General features: G+C 46.9%; 1 protein-coding gene and 1 non-coding gene across 7 annotated transcripts in view; one reads left to right on the top strand and one right to left on the bottom strand.

The window, feature by feature from the left end:
• Nucleotides 1–20,457, bottom strand: part of LOC102904570 (rho GTPase-activating protein 10) — a 300,700-nt gene that overhangs the window by 147,831 nt on the left and 132,412 nt on the right. For all 6 annotated transcript variants that reach the window (XR_013051024.1, XM_076571472.1, XM_076571473.1 and 3 more), the window contains exons 6-10: nucleotides 17,134–17,244; nucleotides 15,372–15,476; nucleotides 9,655–9,784; nucleotides 6,898–7,004; nucleotides 5,992–6,086 (exon numbers count right to left, since the gene is read on the bottom strand). Coding sequence is in view for 5 of the 6 variants with exons in the window: in XM_076571472.1 (XP_076427587.1) it covers nucleotides 5,992–6,086; nucleotides 6,898–7,004; nucleotides 9,655–9,784; nucleotides 15,372–15,476; nucleotides 17,134–17,244 (548 nt within the window). In the remaining variant the exon portion in view is untranslated. The remainder of the gene's footprint in view (nucleotides 1–5,991; nucleotides 6,087–6,897; nucleotides 7,005–9,654; nucleotides 9,785–15,371; nucleotides 15,477–17,133; nucleotides 17,245–20,457) is intronic.
• On the top strand, nucleotides 1,159–1,231 carry Trnak-cuu (transfer RNA lysine (anticodon CUU)). The gene has a single exon. It is a non-coding gene; the product is annotated as a tRNA-Lys (tRNA).

Genomic DNA, 20,457 nt, shown 5'->3' with positions numbered 1-20,457 from the left:
CCACTGATAGCATGGTAACACGTTTTTTTAAAAACGAAAGAATATGGAGGCAGTATCAGTCTGAATGGAGACTGGTTACAAAACTGAACATTTCTGTTAGGAAAGTTAAAGGCAAGTGGGTGGAGGCATGGAACAGTAGTACCAATGACTACCATTGTATATAAATTCTCTTTATACACAGTCTTTAAAAATCTCCACGGCGTTTAATAAAAACAAAGGTGGAGCTGGAAGGATGCCTAGCAGTTAAAAGCACTGGCTGCTTTTCCAGAGGACCTAGTTTTGGTCCCAGTACCCACATGGCAGCCAACAACCATCTTTAATGCCAGTTCCAGGGGATCCGATGCCCTCTTCTGGCCCCTTCCAGCACAGCATGCATGTGGTGCACACACACACATCCAAACACTCCAACACAAAACATAAAAATAAACAGAGGCTATAAAAATGGCTCACAGTTGAAAGCACTTTCCCAGCATCCACGTGGCAGCTCACAACCATCTGTAACTCCAGTTCCAGAGGATCCGATGCCCTCTTCCGGCCTCCATTTATTTTAAATAAACATTAAAGGGGCAGGGAAGTATGCAATAGACATTGTCAAGGGAGTATGATGACTATCACTGGTGGTCAAGGTGACTACATCTGGAATGAGCTACAATCCAGGAATGGAGGGCACACCTGTGAGGCCTGGGTTTGAAGTGGGTGAATTCACTTCTAGTCCAGACCATTGAGGTAGGAAGACAGACATCTTTGATCCAGATCTTGAGGTGGGAAGGCCACACCTTTAATCTGGGCCACACCTTCTGCCGGAAGTCTGTACACGGACACCTTGCCAGCACTCCATTCCTTCGCTGGCATTGGGGCCTACTTCTTTGGGATCCCAGCATATACTGAAGACCAGCTGAGACATCCAGCCTTGTGGACTGAGCAACAAAGAGATCAGAGCAATAGCCACAACTACAGTAGCTTCCACGGAGAGAGTTTCTTCGGGTCTGACCTCCGCTTTTATTGCTTTCCTGTTCTGCCTTCTCATTGGCTCTAAGCCCAGCCACATGACTTCCTTGTCACTGCCTGTCTATACAGACCTATTGGTGGTGGTGGCGGCGCACGCCGGTAGGATTTGCTGAAGGAGGCGGAGGCAGGAGGATCACGAGTTCGAGGCCAGCCCGGCTAGCTCAGTCGGTAGAGCATGAGACTCTTAATCTCAGGGTCGTGGGTTCGTGCCCCACGTTGGGCGCCAGATATTGGAGAAATTATTTTGGCCACTCCACGTAGTTAAAAGGATATTTATTTAATGGCGTAACTCACAAATTAAGTAATGGGTAGGTCGCAGGGTCTGGGGAAGGTGTAATGCAGTCCAGCGGTGTTCTCCGGAGCTCTGCACAGTCAATCTGCACCGGTCAGCGTCCCGGCACTGAGAGAGCGCCCAGAGAGCGCACTGACCCATCCAGCTCTCGGGTCCCCCGGGCGCCTCCCCTCGCCCCGCCTCGTAGGCGTGACAGTTGCCAGAGTCTCAATGGGGGTTGGAACTTCCAGAACCAAGCTGGAATGGCTACCCACTACACAGACCTCCAGGTCTCTATGGTTGGTACTGAGATTAAAGGCTTGTGTCACCAGCTTGCCTGTGTCCTTGACCACACAGAGACTCTGCCTGCCATGTGATAGGATTAAGGGCATGGGCTACCACCGCCTGAATCTGCTTATGGCTCGCTTTGACCTCTGATGTCCAGGCAAACTTTATTTATTAACATACAAACAAGATATCACATTTCAGTACAAAGTATCAGCACATTTTCTGTTCACAGAAGACATTGTTGGATGAGCTAGGACTGCATCCTCTAAGTCCCCTATAGAGAGAGATTCATTCTACAACTTCTGTTACCCTAGAGAACCCTGACTAACGCAGGAAGGGACCACGGTCCCTCTGACAACCAGAGTTAGGAAAGATGGGAGCAATGGCTGGCGTCACAGCCTGGCACAGCAGCACAGGCCTGGAACCCAAGCACTTAGGAAGCAGAGGCAGGGGAGAGGGGAAGCTCAACACCAGACCGGGTTACCTGAGATTCTATTTAGGAAGGGAGGGAAGAAGGGGCAGGCAGACGGGAGTTCTGGCTGTAACAGACATTATGGACTGATGTGGACACCGGCGAGAATAGCAGCTTGAAGAATGAGGCATCTCTTTAATACGAAAACTCTGTGAAGCTGATTTACATACGTGTGAATATCAATTTTATTTCAAAAGGGGATCTTTTTTTTTTTTTTGAGACAGGGTTTCTCTGTGTAGCTTTGCGCCTTTCCTGGGACTCACTTGGTAGCCCAGGCTGGCCTCGAACTCACAGAGATCCGCCTGCCTCTGCCTCCCGAGTGCTGGGATTAAAGGCGTGCGCCACCACCGCCCGGCTTTCAAAAGGGGATCTTATAAAGAAATTTAAAACCACTAGAAGAGGTTTCCTGTAAGTTCAGTTCCAGTTATTATCCTAGCCAGAGATGGGGTATTCGTCTGCTATCCCAGCACTGGAGAGAATGAGAAAGAGGGACTGTGGGCTAGCCTCTTCCACCTCACAAGATCTTATCCCAAAAAGTTACTCTGTATTCGACTTGCTAGACAGTCTTATTAAATAAAAACCCAGAGCCAAAAACAAACAAACAAAAACTAAAATAAATAAATTAATTAGTTAAAAAAATAATTAAGCCGGGCAGTGGTGGCGCGTGCCTTTAATCCCAGCACTCGGGAGGCAGAGCCAGGCGGATCTCTGTGAGTTCGAGGCCAGCCTGAGCTACCAAGTGAGTTCCAGGAAAGGCGCAAAGCTACACAGAGAAACCCTGTCTCAAAAAACCAAAAAATAAATAAATAAATAAATAAATAAATAAATAAATAAATAAATAAATAAATAAATAATAAAGCAAGCTGACAGTGTTAGGGCCGGGGGGGGGGGGGGGGGGGGACAAAAGCCAGAGCCAGATATAGGGGTGAAAACCTGAGAGATCAGAGGAACAGGAAAAGCAAAAAGCTAACCTCACCTCACAGACACCTCATTCTCCAAAGAGAGCTACTTCCTGTATATCCACGCCTATATGTCTTTCTGTTCTGCTATCTTATTTGTTCTGTCTGTTCAACTATATCACTTCCTCTTCCAGCCCAGCTCTGTCGCTTCCTGTCTGTCTATACAGACCTCTATGGTTAGTGATGGGATTAAAGGGTATGTGCCACCACACTTGGCTCTGTTCCCAGTGTGGCCTTGAACTCACAGAGATCCAGACAGATCCCTGCCTCCCAAGTAATAGGATTAAAGGCGTGTGCTACCACTGCCTGCTTTTTTTTTTTTTTTTTTTTTTTTTTTTTAATGCCGAATTGGAGGAGAAATGAGGTCTTAAATACAGGCTTACAGCCAGGCGGTGGTGGCGCACGCCTTTAATCCCAGCACTCGGGAGGCAGAGCCAGGCGGATCTCTGTGAGTTCGAGGCCAGCCTGGGCTACCAAGTGAGCTCCAGGAAAAGGCGCAAAGCTACACAGAGAAACCCTGTCTCGAAAAACCAAAAAAAAAAAAAAAAAAAAAAAAAATACAGGCTTACTACACAATGAGAGAACCCCAGAGGACAGAAGTTCGCTACCAATGGATGTTCTACAATCTTGCATCTAAGCTGTTAACGCCCATTATGCAGGATACACAGACAAGGAACTTCCCTTAAGCATTCAGGAGGGTGGAACCCAGCAGGGAATTAGCATAGGGAGGATATCAAGGTCAAGGTCAGCAAGCAAGGCAATAGTTACCCAAAATGGGGGCCAGGTACCTACAGGTCCCCCTTTTACTAAAAAATGAGCTTCTGACTTAGGTTGCATGGAATGTTGTGGTATTTTATTTGTACTGAAATGTGATTTTCATTGTATGTTAATAAATAAAGTTGCCTGGGGGTCAGAGCTATTAGAGCCATAGCAAGAGTGTGGTGGCGGCGGCAGCGGTGGCAGCGGCAGCAGCGCACGCCTTTAATCCCAGCACTTGGTAGAAGAGCTAGGTAGATCTCTGTGTGTTCAGGGATACAGCCAGCATTGGAGACATACGCCTTTAAGACCTGGAGGGCTGTACTTACAGGCAGTGACAAGGTAGTCATGTGTTTGGGTTTACAACCAATGAGAAGGCAGAACAGAAAGACTATTTAAAGACAGTCACACAGGAAGTAGCTCTCTTTCAGGGAGGTAGGAGCAACGCAGGAGGTAAGATTTTAGCTCTGACCTCTCGGCTTTCTCTTTTACATTGGTTCTGTGTTTCTGATTTTAATAAGACGGTTGGTTACATCTACAGAACGGTCAGCAGGTCACCTTACCCGTCATGGAGACGCCTGCCCAGGCCACACAGGCACTCTGTCTTAGGTTGGTGAGCACCTCCCAGACATCACCCGTCTCTGAATACTCATTATCACACAGGCTCAATTGTGTGTGAGCTGCAGAGTTAACTGCTGCCAAAGATCTCAAAACTACTGCCTGACTTCTATGTTTAATATAGTGGCTGGCTTTTTCCTCTGATCCTCAGATAAACTTTATTGGATTGCACAAATAAAATATCACCACATTACTCTTTATGCATAAAGGTGACTTAGTAGTAATCCCTCAGCTATCTTTTTGAGTAGCAGAAAAAGGTTATAATTTACAATCACATAAATATCATGGCCAACAAAGCTCACTCAGCATCATCAATGTCACCAAAAATAGGAGCTTCAGCAAGGATAATGAAAACTGCATTGAAACAGTCATGGAAGTGCTAGAGATCCCTGCTCTCAAAGCAGTGGGTTACTCCATCTAAGCACCAGCTAGCAAACTAGACTAAATTCATCTATGTCGATTTTTTCAGAAGCAGCCTGACTACACAGTTGTTAGACTGGCCTTCCTAGGTTAAAAGTACAAGTTCAGATCTCATCTCTTCCACTTAGTATCTACAAGACCTCCAGGGCCTCACTCAAGCACTGGAGCTTCACTTTCTCATCTGGGCAGTGGGAGGGGGTAGGGTTACATGACAGAATATACCCCAGAACCAGGAAGGACTGGGTAGAGGGTAGCTGTGGGCATATGTTCTTCTTGAGAACACACAAGGGGTTTTACAGGTTACTGACCAGTTCATAAGTGACTTAAATTTTAGCCTCTTTTCAAGCAATACTCCTTCTGTTACAATCTCAGAAAAACCCTCCTTCTATGTCCTCGTCACAGAACTGACAGGTTTGTCAGGGTGCCCAAGAGCACATTGTTATGTAACTGGTCTTCAGTGAACTCACTCACGGGCCTTTCCCTCTGTACCAGCTCCACAGCATCCGCTAGATCATATGAAGAAAGCAGCAACAGTTAGGGTGACCTGAAACAGTTTTGTTCTCAGTCCTCTCCTCTAGAAAACTTGTATTACACATACATCAAACAGCCTTATCTGCAGACTACCGCAACCACACCAGGGGTGGCATGGAGTCACCATCCAGGCAGCAGAGTGCTCCCAGAGGACACGAACGTCAGCACCAGGCACCATCTCTTTTCTTTCTGCCTTCCTGCCAAAGACTCTTGTAAAACTGAAAGCCTGAAAGTTATTTAGTAAGAACAGCCTTTGACGACAGGGAAAGGGTTTGCCTAGACCTCTACCACACACCAAGAACATACACTCAATGCACACACACCCAGGAAGGAATGCTGTCTCCACACTACTACAACACGCACTTTAACTCGACCACACACCACTCACACTCTTCTTCTCTTCCCACTGTCAACCAAAAGCGCATCCACAAGGAAATGCTCAACATGTCTTGTTAGGTGACAGGACCAGTTAGAATGATTCCAGTCTCTGGCCAAGATAAAGAACTATGACCCAACACTACACAGTGACCAACAATAGTTTATAATGAAGACAGCCTGGAAACACAGAAAGATGACATTTTTTTCTACTTCACAGAAATCACTCCTACAATCCATTTAAAAAAATCAAATGAGTTTTAATATCATATCTAATTACTTCAATAACTCACCTGTCAGCAGCTTCAATGTCAAAGCAAAACCGTCTGTCAATGGAGTCGGTATACCTTCTGGTGCATTCTTTCAAGAAGAACACCTCTCCATCCCCCTGCAAAGAAGTACAATACTCAAAACTCTGTGCAGCGAATCCACTGGTGCTGCCCTGCAGGGGCCACGCTAACCCCTTCAGCTCAGCAGCCACTTGGTCCTGCCCTCTAGTTCTTCCCGACGATGGTACCTACCATTAAGCAGACTTCACAAATGCTAACTGCAGGACGATTACCAGCAGTGTCCAGGCACTCAATGATGGCCTGCCTGTCAACACACTCTTTTGTGGAGTCAAAATCTGCTTTAATATCACACTATATCACACCCTGCGTCAACATCAGTGTGACCACTACAGTGTGACCACCACAGTGTGACCACCACAGTGTGACCACCACAGTGTGACCACTACTAGCCTATAAGCACTGCGATTACATAAGGACTGACCTGGAGGCACACCGAGGGTTGATCACACATGTGTATATCCACCAATGCGGAGGCACTCCTGCTTCCTAAGGGAGCCACCCTATGCTTCCTCACATTTTCCCTTCTACTACAACGGCACTTAGTCTCTTGCCACCGGCCTCCTAGGAGCATCAGAACTGGGGCAGAGACAGAGGCAACACTGAGGCTCAGCAAAGAGCAACGCTAAGAAGTCTGAGTCCAGCCGGGTGGTAGTGGCGCACGCCTTTAATCCCAGCACTCGGGAGGCAGAGCCAGGAGGATCTCTGTGAGTTCGAGGCCAGCCTGGTGTACAGAGTGAGAAACAAAACAAAGATTTTAATCCTAAAACCAGATTTCTCAAGAGTCAATATGAAACTAATGAAATGACAGACCCAACAAGGATCTCTCATAAAAATACAAAAAGTACTTACCAGTTTCCCCCCAGATCTGTGCTCAAATGGGATCATGTTGAATTTCTTGGCTGTTTTCCGATACATGCAATAGTGTTTGACCCAACTGGACCCAAATGGAGCCGGCCCTAAAATAAAGCACGGAATTTGTGGTTTTCCTCATGAGGAGGCAGACATGCACAGTGGGAGCACATTACTGCACAGCTCAGCCAGGCAAAGCATAAAATGCAGGAGCCAACAGAACGGAGGGACCGTCGGAGGCAGGGAGCCCCTCAGAACACTCGAGGCCTGACTTGAACACATGTTCAGTGGATAAATGTGAGTTCAAGTCACTGGGGAGGAGGGTGGGTGCTGACAGCCCAAACCCGCCGACCTAAGCTCAATCCCAGAATCCCACAGCGGAAAAAGAGGGCCAACTCCTCCACACATGCCCCACTGCATGGAGCATCCACACTCACACTCAATAACTAAATCCTAAGAAACGCACGCTTTTCATGTGCTAGAAAACCCAGGAGTTACTCAGGCGTTCCAGATTCAGCGGAGGAAACAGCAATGTGTAGACAGCACAGCCACCCCCTCAAGCCTCTATCCCAGCTGGTCAGTGTGCACATCAGAAAGCTGTCACTCTTAGCCAAAGAGAGAAAACCGCGGAGCACCCTGAGCAAAGCTAAGGATGAGAACAAGTAAAATATTCAGTGCATCTGATCAGTCGAAGAATTCAACTGTGTATGAGATTTTGTTTCTTATTTCCCAACTAGAAACTCCTCTAGGCGGTATCTGAACTAAGCAGCTGTGCAGTGATTAGTCACATGCTGAACCATCCATCAGTCCTAACTATATTGAGACTGACTGGACGACGGGACACCACCCCCCACAAGGGACTAACAGAGCTCTCAATGGTCAGTTCTCAAGGCAATAGTGCGTGCGTTCGTGCGTGCACATGTCCATGTCCATGGATGCATGAGGCCTGGGGAAGCCATCAGGTACCTCCCACTACCACTCTCCACCTTCTTTGGAAGACAAGGTCTCTCATTAAACCAGTGCTGGCTGGCCAGTGAGGTCCAAGGACCCACTCGTCTCTACCGCTGCACAGCACTAGGCTTAGACACTGGTGGCCACACCTGGCTTCTTTGGATGGGTGCTGAGGATCTTGACTCAGATCCTCCGGCTTGTAGTACAGGCACCTGACAAACTAAGCCAACACCCCCCACAACACCCCAGGCCACGACAGGACATTTTAAAGTGAAGCACCCTTATACCTGTAGCAATTTGCCTTTTCACTTTGTCCCATTGTGATGCAGTCATGGGACCCTTCCCAACCACCAAAATCAGGAGCCAAATAAACCACGTCTTTATAAACTATCAGCCCTCAAGTACTTTGTTATAAGCCACACAACACTAATATGACTATTAGTAAAATACGACTATGTAGCAGTACCTTCTATATCCATCTACAGTCTTCCTAATATTTTTTAAGATTTTTATTTTTAATTATATGTATGGGTGCATGTGAGTAAAAAACCCATTGACATTAGATTTCCCTCGAACAGTTGTGAGCCACAAAGTATGGATGCTAGGCACTGCACCCGGGTCCTCAGGAAGAACATGAAGTGCTCTTACCTGCTGAGCCATCTCTCTAACCCCTTTCCCTAATAACTTTAATAAAAACAACCTATCTCGGAATGATCTGAAGGAACAAGATGCCCCCGCTGACTTATATGAGTGGCACAGTTACGAGGAGGTGGGAGAGGATGTGGTGATGTGGACACAGGGAGACAATGGCAGAGAAACAGTCACAGCACTGGCCGGAACTGATAAGGAGTGAGAAGAGGAAATAGGAGAAAGGTGCCGGTAATAAGGTCGCTCCAGGCTGTTGTTCTTCCAACCTTGGCTCCCTTAGAAACAAACTCCTGGAACACAGCATGAGACAGCATGGCAGCATGGTCAGAGAGGACCATGAGAGCACCAGAGCAGAAAGAAATGTGTGCACCAAGGGGCTGGAGAGACGGCCCAGCAGTTGAGAGCACTTGCTGCTCTTGCAGAGGACCTGGGTTTGGTTTACAACCATCCAAAACTCCAGATCCAGGGGACCCAACACCCTCTTTGGGCTCCGGCACATGTAGTTCACACACTCAACACACACATCCATCCATTAAAAAAAAAAAAAATAATAATAATAATAATAATAATAATAATAAATGTATGGTTTTTTTATTTAAATATGCCTTCATGATCACAGCGGACAGAAACAGTACTGGGATAATTCCCAACCATCACAGTATTGTAAGGGTTCAAATAGACTTCTCCCAGGTGTCAGTGGGGATATGATTCACAGACACTGGAATCTTGGGCCTCTCCTGTCTCAATCACAGTATCATAGGGCCTGCACACACCCTCTCCAACTACTAACAGGACGTACTACAATAATGCACATGCTACAGAAACCGCTAAACTGTGTTGGTCAGGAAATGAAAAGGATAGAAAACTCTGGAGCTAGGTGTAGTGGCACATACCAGGACTCCAAGATGTAGGTTGAGGCCAGCCTGGGCTATACAGGGAACTCAAGGCCACTTCAGTTATACAGTAAGACGTCTCAAACATGAACCACTGTCTGTGTGTGTACACCCCACAGATGCAGTGCCTCGGTTTGGTTATTACCATTCTGCTCAAATCATTTCACTCTGTGTTGGTTGCACTCATGGGAAGTTCGGGAAGGCACAGAGCACAGACTGTAACAGGGATTTTAACCAGCTACTCAGCCCGTGTTCGCACACTTACTCTTCTCCTGGACATACAGGTAGCCTTCTGCTGTGAACTGGCTTGCTCGCTTGTGGTCCTTGGGGTTTTGTCTGATTTTATTCATAAGTTCTTCCACTTCTGACCTGGTTCCCTCAAATCGATTCCGTGTCTAAAACAGAAAAAGTAGGGATAAATTCCAACATCTATGATTTTTTGTGTGTGTGCGTATATTTTAATGACTTTGTGTAACTAAAATTAAATCAGCAGAACTCAAAAAAATTCTATTCTTCCCAGTGTGTCTCCTTATTGAGACTTATATTCAAAGACAACGAAATCGGATGGTAAAAGAGCCAATGTAGAAGATGAGCCATGAAAAAGACCTGTAGAACGAGTGTAGAACGCAGGAGCAGGTCTCTCCACCATAAAGTTCCTGTTGGTGTGACATCCAGATTTAAGGAGCAAATAAGCCATGAAATAAGACATCATTCTCCACCTGGGAAATAAAAGGTGTTGGCAACAGTCAACCTGACCCACGCTGTTTCTACTACAGCAGCCACGTGAACACTGTGAATCTGAGAAGAACTAATCTTTGCAAGCTAACAAAAAGTCAGTGCCCATTCTTCCAGACTGTGCTAACAATAGAAAAGGGGCATTTCTTCCCTGGGAAGAGGAAGAGGAGGAAGAAGAGGAGGAGGAGGAAGAGCTCACCAGCAAATAATGTCCACACCTCTAAAGAGGCTAATCACATTTCAGAAACCCAGGAGACATGCTGCCAATACCTGTCAAGCGGGCTCTGACCCACCATGTGAGCCGAAGCAACAGAGTCATCACAACCGTCCAGACGAGTCATTACAACCCAGTTTACGGACAGTTCTTTCAGCCAGAGTCAAAAATAACTGCATTAAAACCCAAACCTGCTGGTGTGAAACTGCAACGGGGCCCAGACAGAAAATTACTGAGATTTCTCCTCCCTCCTCCCTACCATGAAAATGGTTGTCAAAGCCCACAAGGGTAAAAAAATAGAAAAGAAGGCGGAACGGTACCTTTCTCCTATGGACATGGGGAGGCAGTGGAAAGGAAAACCATTTCCAGAAACTAAGAGCCAATATAGTTAAAACAACAAAACCAACAACAACAACAACTTTGTATGCCCTTTAACGGGGGGGGGGGGGGGGGGGGGGGGGGGAGTTCTAGGACAGCTAGGGCTACAGAGAAACCCTGTCTCAAAACAAATGTTCCCCTTCTGTTGGGGATCTCCAGCTCAGGGCCCCATTCCAGACCCGCCCCAGAAGGCCGCAGGAGGCAGTCCCCCGGGCTCTGACTGTCATTCCCAGTTTGCGCTTCTGGTTCATGATGTGAGCCCTCAGCGTCCGCCACCTCTGCTCCACCATCGCAGACTCCAAACTTCGGGGACCATAAGTCCTAATAAACTCTTCTTCTGTAAGTTGTCTTGGCCACTGTGTCATATCGCAGCAACTAAGACATCCTCAAATAAGCCTTTGAAGGTGGGGGCAAGAGAGTAGACTACCATTTTCTAGTCATGTTTTTCCGCCTCAGCCCCATGACATCATTCACGGAGCAAAAGAAGGCAAAGGGTGATCAACAGCATGAAGAGGGTTTCACCTTACCAAAAAAGCAAAGTAGGGTCCCCTGACAGACAGACAGACAGACACACCTCACCTCTTCTCAAGAATTCTATACATATGGAGGTGGATACAAAAGAAAGAGTGAGCTGGCAGACCCCAGGGAACAGCCAATCAGGTCTTAATGCACAAAAACACAGAGCAAAGCACATTGGGGACCTCTGGACCCATGGAGCATCAGAGGCAAGGTCTGCCAGCAGTGCCCAAATCTCAGCCCTTACCCGTAGTGAGAGTCGTGTTCCCCACCAGTTTTAAAGTCCAGAGCTAGCCTTGCCAGGACGCTCCTCAGTAATGACTTACTGACCCCAGATACACTGGGTGTGGCCCACTTTCTAGCCCCACATTAAATCTGAAGCTGACCAGAGCAGGCCGAGAACTCGGTTAACGGCATTGCCCTCCAAGCAGAGGGTCTGAAAGAAGAGGATGTCTCTTCCTGTGCATCCCTGTGTCTCGGAAGTTATGTCCTCTTACACAGTGGAGTAAGTCAGTTAGCACAGCAGGAGCAGAGGGAAAATAAGTTTTATTATTTTATAGTTATGCCAGTCAAAACCCGTAATTATTTCCTACCAAAGGGAAACTATCTGCCCACATTCTTAACTACTTCCTAGTCATGCTCATTACCGTCTAGAGGTTCTTCCTATTCATCGTGACGTCCTTAATCTGTCCTTCTGCCAGGACTTCCAGCCCAGTCTCTCTCACCCCAGTCATCTGGGGACGGATCACGAAAGTGCAAAGCTAGTGATTTAATATGTCCTTTAACTTTGATAGTTTCCTCTCTTCAGAAGAAAAGAAAAAAACTTCCTGAAAGCCATCCGGCTACTCTCCTGCTTTCTGTTTAGTACTGCAGACTACAGAAGATGGGTAAAGAGTGAGTCAGGCCATTGTTACAATATAAAGGCATGGCTCGTGGTCAGGAAATAGGTTGCTTTCGACTTTAAATAAAATTTACCTCATCCTGATTATAAAAGTCATCTTAAATTTAAATTATTTTACTATAATAAAATTCTAAACAGTTGACAAAATTAACTATACTATTAAAATGTAAAGATATCTAACCCTAAAACTGGGTTTTATCATTTCAGTGATCACATTAAAAAACAAATAACTTTCAGAAACATGTAGCTTTACATAGTCAGGACTCTGCTATTATATTAAATCACCAGGGAATAATATGAATGGCCAAAAAAGACAAACTTAAGTGGCTGCACTTCAGAAGTACAGCGAGGAAAGGGATGGACAGTGTGTGACTTGAAGGGGCCGGACTTCAGAGGGGGAAAGTGGCTGAGAGCCGGGCAGGGCAGACGGTCCACGTCTGCACTCTTCGGCACCGGCTGGGAGGGTAAAGCCGGGTACTGACTCAACCCAAGAGGGCGAGACCAGCCACGAAGACCGTTGAGAGGACTGGCTGGACACCGGCTAGCTTGTGCCCTGCATTCTATCCTCGGGGAGGGCGGGCTGGAGCACAGAGAACAAGTGCCCTTGGTACTGAATATGAGGCAGAAGGAGGAAGTCTGAAAGAGCAGCACCCACGTGGCCTCAGGAACAGCCAGAATAAAACTGAGAGGGATATTTAGAGGCAGCTGGAATCAGGATATGCTGAAGACTAAGGATTGAGGGCAATTCCCTGGTGAATGAATATCATTGAGTTCCTAAATATATAGAAAAAATCTCCCCTTTCAGAAAGTTATGTGCCCATTTGTCCATAATAAAGAATAAGTGTTGTTGACAAATGTGTAGGCTCTTAGTTCATCAACATATTTCAAGGTCACTGTGTGACATTTGTAGATTAAGCCTATCTTTGGGCTTTGCTCATCATTACCTCATGACTCCATATGACTCCGTCCCATTTTGGTATATATAAGCTGACTGGCCTCCCAGCAGATACGTTATAAAAGTACTTCTCTCCATGGCCAGGGATGTGAGGATAGTTTGGTCAAAGCCCAGGAGACTCACGTGTTCCTCTGTCACTCGGGAGCCTGAGATACATCCAGATGGCTTCATGAGCAGGTGGCCTATAGAGTCACATGCGGCCTGTGCTACAGGATCTTCTGATAGGCTCAATGTTCTACTATATGATGGGGTTGGGAGTACTGCCTGAGACAGGATTTCATGTGAGTCAAGATGGTCTCAAACTCACTACAGAGTTGAGATTGGCCCTGAATTCCTGACCCTCCTGCTTCCACCTCCCAAGTGCTGGGATGACAAGAGAGAACCACCACACTGAGCTTAATAATCCACCATCTTAGGTGATCTGCCATCTTAGGTGATCCGCCATCTTAGGTGATCCACCAGCTTAGGTGATCCGCCATCTTAGGTGATCCACCATCTTAGGTGATCCACCATCTTAGGTGATCCACCAGCTTAGGTGATCCACCAGCTTAGGTGATCCGCCATCTTAGGTGATCCACCAGCTTAGGTGATCCGCCAGCTTAGGTGATCCACCAGCTTAGGTGATCTGCCAGCTTGAAAGTCTTCATTGTTTTTAAGTGAGATCCTATGCTTTCATTTTATATTAGTCCCACAAAGCACACACCAGACCTAACTAGGATTCTCATCTGATCAGCCCTGAAGTTGACGGATGAAGTCTAGAAAGAAAAGGTTAATTCTACAATTATATACCCAGTTGGGAGTGAAGGTCATTATATAACCTAATCTCATCAATTGGTGCTGATTTCACAAACCGTGTTTTACAGCCTGCAAGGTACTCTGAAAAATAAATCATTTCACTAAAAGTGGGCTGGAGACCAGGCTCCGTCAGTGAGGTGCCTGCTGTGCAAGCATAAAGATGGAACTTAAACCCCTAGCACTCCCATAATCTCCTGTCTGTGACACTGCAGGGGCGGGGGTCGTGGTAGGAGAGGAGGGAGGTGAGGCAAGTGGATCTCTGCAGCTCTGACCAACCACCCTAGACGACCAGTGAGCTCCAGACTCAAGGAGAGACCCTGTCTCAAAATATGGTGGAGAGCAACCTGGGAGGACATACGATGTCAGCCTACATGTGTACCCACACACACTAACTAACTCTGGTACCTACACCAACAATCTGAGGTGACCAGAACACACTTGTACACACCAATTTGTAGGTCTGTTTGGCTCTGCGTGGGTTCTGGGGATTCAAACTCAGGTTCTCGGGGTTACACAGCAAGAGCTTTACCCACAGAGCCATCTTCTCGAAGTCAAAGAACTTTAGTGAGAATCTCTAGATCTCATTTTCCAAGATCAGGCTGAAAGCACACATTATACAAAGGACAGCGAAGAAAGCAAATGGTGGTCGTGAACACCAGCACATGGTGAACACCAGCACATGGTGAACACCAGCACATGGTGAACACCAGCACATAGTGAACACCAGCACATGGTAAATACCAGCACATGGTGAACGCCAGCACATGGTGAACGCCAGCACATGGTGAACACCAGCACATCGGTGAACACCAACACATGGTGAACACCAGCACATCGGTGAACACCAACACATCGGTGAACACCAGCACATGGTGAACACCAGCACATCGGTGAACACCAACACAGTCATGAACACCAGCACATCGGTGAACACCAACACAGTCGTGAACACCAGCACATTGGTGAACACCAGCACATCGGTGAACACCCGCATATCGGTGAACACCAACACAGTCGTGAACACCAGCACATTGGTGAACACCAGCACATCGGTGAACACCAACACATGGTGAACACCCGCATATCGGTGAACACCAACACAGTCGTGAACACCAGCGCATCATGAACAGCGACACATGGTGAACATGCCTGAAGCGTTGGGACGCTATTCCACAGTCTGGAAGGAAAAACCGTAACCAACCGTTAACATCCAAGCCTAGGTGGGATGCTAGGACTGCAGTTTCTCACACAAACGATTCAGAGTTAACACAGCAAAGTTTACCGTGAGACCTGCTCACAGCAAGGTCAGGACAAGCCTCCAAAGGTAGAATTTCTTGAGTCTCCGTTAGCTAAAGAGAAGCTTGTTCCACCAGGAGCTGACCACTAGGTGGCAACACACCCCCACTTTCCCAGCACGGGCCTAGTCTGAAGGCCTTGCAGTGAGCAGAAGGAGCCACAACCCAAGCGTCCTTGCTCTCAGTTCCTTACATTCTGGATGTTGATCTGTAGTTCCATTTTGTAGTGATTGAAGTCTTTGGAAAGTTCATGCCCCTGATGGTAGAAAGTAAACATCCCCTGGAAAAAGGACAGCATCTACGACAAAAGAGAAAGGGAGCATTAGTGCACACTAAGAAACCGCTAAGAGGAAATAACCACAGGTGACACCAACCACCTCCCGGTCCCATTCCACTGACAGAAAGGAGCCTCAAAGAAGTCACAGTTACTTAAAAAATTGTAAGGCCATTCATTACCTACTCCTTGGTCTGTGCTGAAAATGAAGAATGCTATTGTTCACAAATACCAGCATCATTAAACAATATTTATGTACTGTTCTCCAAGAAAAATCCAATTCTAAGTCGTCCACTTGTACCTCATCAGTCAAGAGAATCCTGACCGTCACTTATAACTGAAACCTGAGCACTGTCGGATCAGAGAAAGCATGACCATCAACAGCTTCCAGGAGCCTTCACAAAGGTGCTCAGGGGAATGAAGGCCCTGGGATGGGAGGTCGGGGCGGTCAGTAACTAAGACCTTAGCTTTCTACCAACCCCCAGCCTACCCCTTCTTAGAAGGCAGCTGCTTCTACCCACAGGTAAGTATATCTCTAAAGTGAGTAAAAGTGACTGGGGAAAAGAAATTTAAAGTCCTGAACTTATTTATATTCTTCAGAATGCTGCAGGTGTAAGCAATAAAAGGCCCTGGTGCGGAATGGCCGGTCTGTATCAACACCCATCAGTCACTGTTTGGTGAGTCATGAACCCCCCTCCATTCCTTTACCTGCTGCACTGGGCGGCATGGGTGGCTGACTGAGTGCTGTGTGGAGTGAGGGTGGACAATGACGTCACCAATCATGCACACCACAATTATTTCAACGTGAAAGAACATCGTCAGGTTGAATTTCCTCTGATTATTTGATTCAGGTTGATTCTGTTATTCCTGACTATTCTTTTAAGTATTATTTGATTATCCCTTTGTTTCTCACCATGCAGATAACTAAATGGATAAAGCAAGGGCAAATGCAATCTATATTAAAATTATCAGGTTATTTTTTGCTAAAACCCATTGATGAAATGCCATCTACACTTGATTAAGATGTTTACATCCACACCCTATATATGCATATTAATATGTAAGTAACTGAACTTATTAGAAGACATCTATATAATCATAAAACAGGTGTTTCCAGGGTCTGGAGAGATGGCTCAGTGAACATATTCTACACTTCTAGAGGAATCCAACTAAATTCCCAGCACCCACGTTGAGTGGCAAGCCACCTGTCACCCCAGCTCCAGGGAGACCCGATATCTCTGGCCTCCACTGACACCTGCACTCACCTGCATGTACCCACACACAAGTACACATACAGGAAATAAAGTAGAGATAAAATAAATGTAAAAGCTAGTGTTAGCTACTCACATGCTGCAGCATGACTTAGAAATAAGAAATATTTGAAACAAAAGCCCGTTTAAGCACACACGAAACTGAAAACTCTTATGTCATGAAGATTAGCACTGTCACTCACATTCCCTGCAGTGGCAGAGGGTGACTGAATCCGCGCTGCCTGCAGCATGGGAGACCACGGTAGGAAGTGCACCCTTTGCATGGAGCTGTGCAGACAAGGCTCCCCTCATCTAGATGTTTTCCTAGACTCTGACTACCTGTGTCCACCTGTTCCAACGCAGGAAGCCTCGGTTTGTCTTTCCCAACACTATTCCCGAGGATCCACAGCAAAGCTTGTTCTGCTACTCACCGGTTCCACAAACTCAAACTTCTTTCTTTCCTGGATTTCCTGGAGCTTGCACACATACTCAAGAGAGAGCTCGTAGAAGTGCTGGCGTGTCTGCTCCACTTGGAGATCTGCCTGTATTAAAACAACCCCTGTTAGCTGAGCCCAAGATAGGGAACCATCAAACTCAACACCACAGGTCAATGAACTCCAATCCATGGGGCACTGTTTTTAAAAACCTGCATTAGAACATGTGACTGTTCACTCATGTCTCACTCATGGCTTCTCTCCAGCCACAGGAACACACACAAAAGTCTGAAATGACTCTCCCCAGACTCTAAAGAAAAGCTGCATGACCCCCAAAGACTGAAGATTAAGGGGTACACTTCATCATGGGACTGGGTCAAAAGTCCCAACAACAACACTCTAAGCACAAGCAAGCCCTGTAAGGATGAAGTCAGCCTGCCCCTAGAAGACCGGGGAAGCTCCAGTTCTCTCCACACTGGATGAGGGGACAACACTTGAGGCGTGACAGACAGGACTTCAGGCCCATGTGGAGGTAGGCATGTTCCTAAACCCACATAATGCAGATCCCCAGGGCCTAGGGGCTGCCAGCTGGTCAGGAGACTATTCAAACACTATTCCAACTTATCCTGCCTCGATGGGAAGAACAGAGGGAAGGAACACAGTGCCAGAGAGGACTGTGGGAAACCTCATCCCGGAAGACATCCTGAGAGTCATCAAGCAATACAATTTGAGAACTTGGCTAATTTTCTTTTGAAGCATTCATCCGGGCCTGTCTCCAACAGAGCTGCACAGATGGAAAAGCGTATGCAACGGAGCAGCCATGAGGGAAGTGAGCCGCACCTCACATCCAAACCGGGACCCTTGAATACTAGTGAGGGCAATAAATATGCCGTGTGTGCTCACCGCAGAAAACAGCATGGCAGGTCCAAACACCATAAAAAGAGGGTGATGCTATTATCCACCACGCACACTTTGGAGTACATATGCAAAATACCTGAAAACAAGCACTCAAAAATGGTACAGCCATGAGCATAGCAGTGTTATTCACAACAGCTCCGACGTAGAAGCGACTGAAGTTTCTATGGACAGGAACAATGTGCACGGAGATATAATGCGCCCTTTAAAATGAAATGGGCCAGAATGCTAGTTCAGTGGGTAAAAATGGCTGCTGAATAAACATGAGGACCCCAGACCTACATACAATGTCAGGTGTGGCCAAACACATGCCTCTACACAAACTTTGTGTATGGGGGTTGGGGGGTCGGCGTCACAATGGGGGTGTCCCCCTACAAGACCACAATGGCTGTGGGTCACTAAAGGATGCAGAGATACTCCACTCCAGAGCAGGTTTTCAGGGAACAGCATCTGCTGGATTGCATGTGAGCAACCACTCACACAGCGGAGCCCATGGACTGTGACTGGTTAGCACCTGACCGCGGATTGGACAGTGAGCGCTCACACCACCAGGGTCTCCACACAGAAGCAGCACATAAAGGAGATGGAGAGTGCGGGCTCGTCCACAGGCCAGCTGCCGGCTACCCACGCTACTCAGAGTTCTGACTTCGGGGGCAGGGTGGGCCGTGCTCCTTATCTACAAGTGCAGTGTGCCATGCAGGCTGGCCAACAGGTCATGCCTACATTTTCTCCCACAGTGGGTGGAGGCAGGAGGATTGCTGGGGTTTGCTGGCCTTTAGCCTAGCCCCAGGTTCAAGGGAACAAGGCAGCTGGAGTTAGAGCAGGACACCCCATGTCCTGACCCTTGCTTTGGTCTCTGCACACACAGGTGTGCACACTCCCACACACCACACAGCGAACGATAACAAAAGGAGGCAAATCATAGTGGTAACATGAACACCTGTAACCACAGCTAAGGCAGGAGGGCAAGTTAGAGGCTAGCCTGGGCTACACAGCAAGACTGTGGCTTTAAAAAGAAAAGAAAGCAGCTGGGCAGTGGTGACACCCGACTTTACTCCCAGCACTCAGGAGGCAGAGGCAGGCAGATCTCTGACAGTTGGAGGCCAACCTGGTCTACACAGTGAGTTCCAGGTCAGCCAGGGTTACACCAAAAGGGAGGGGAAGGGAGGGGAGGGAAGGGGAGGGGAGAGGAGGGGAGGGGAGGGGGGAGGGGGCAACATGGGTGAACAGTTAGCCTCTCATACTAAATACAATACATCAGACATAAAAATAGAAACTCCAAATACATGAACTACCTAAAACAGACAGACAGAGTGACAGTCAGAATGACGGTGCTGCTGGAAGCCTTGGGGGAGTCTTCACAGGCAAAGGGTTCCTGTAAGCCCAGAGACAGGGGGTGGGAATGGGCTGCACAGCCAAGCAAAGCATTAGGAAGCCAATGACCTTGTACAGTTCAAGCTAAAACAAACGAAGATAGAGTGTGCAACAAAATTTCAGAAGTTTCTAAAAACAATTAAAATGCTTTAAGTAAAATAAAGTTTAAATGTAAAGTTAACAAAATGAGAGTTTCTACCTAAAAATCCCCGATAATCAGTCTGATTATTCCCCTACCAACAGGGGAACCCACACTAAAACTCTGTAATCATGTTGAGCAGCTAAGAAACTTCGAAGCTCAAAGGAGTGTTCCTTGTTTATCACCACTGGGAATTACCACATGAGACGGGACGCCTCCGGCTGCTCTTGCTGTGGCGCACTCTCCTCACACTGCTGGTCATCTTCCATCGCCACCCCTAACGTTCTGGACATCCAGAAGGACTGGACAATGTGCTTTACAATTCAATCACCAGAGTCCCCAGGTCACAGTTCGCTCATAACTTACAACAATACCACAATATTCCAACTGTATTGTGGGTACAGAATGATTACTCTCACCCTGCCCAAGTCTAAAATGCTCTCACTAAGTTTTTCCCACATATCGTGATTTGGATGTAGCTTACCAGTGCCTGACAAACTTTAATGTACTGGAAAGCCTGGCCTCTGATATGTCATTCTTGGGTGATGGAGTCAAGAAATGAGGCCTGCTACACGGTTATCAGGTCATGGAGGCACTATTTTTGGAAGGGATTAATGAAGACCTCATGGAATTCCCAAGTAACTAGGCTGCTTTAAGGAGCCTGGCACCTCCCGAGTCTCTTAAACACACATCATCACATGAAGCACATAACTATGGTGAGGCCCTTCACATCAAAGCCAAGCAGATGCCAATGTCATGCTCTCAGATCTCCACAACTATGAGCTAAACATCTGTTTTGTGTATAAACCACACATCCATGTGTGTTTTGTAACAGCAACACAAAATGGAGTAACACATACACTAAGTCAAAGTTGTTCGCTTTTGATAAACAA

Source organism: Peromyscus maniculatus, chromosome 5, assembly GCF_049852395.1.
Source record: "Peromyscus maniculatus bairdii isolate BWxNUB_F1_BW_parent chromosome 5, HU_Pman_BW_mat_3.1, whole genome shotgun sequence".
In the NCBI taxonomy this organism is placed as follows: domain Eukaryota; kingdom Metazoa; phylum Chordata; class Mammalia; order Rodentia; family Cricetidae; genus Peromyscus; species Peromyscus maniculatus.
The sequence above is the reverse complement of the archived record's forward strand: the minus strand, read 5'-3'. Positions and strand labels throughout refer to the sequence as shown.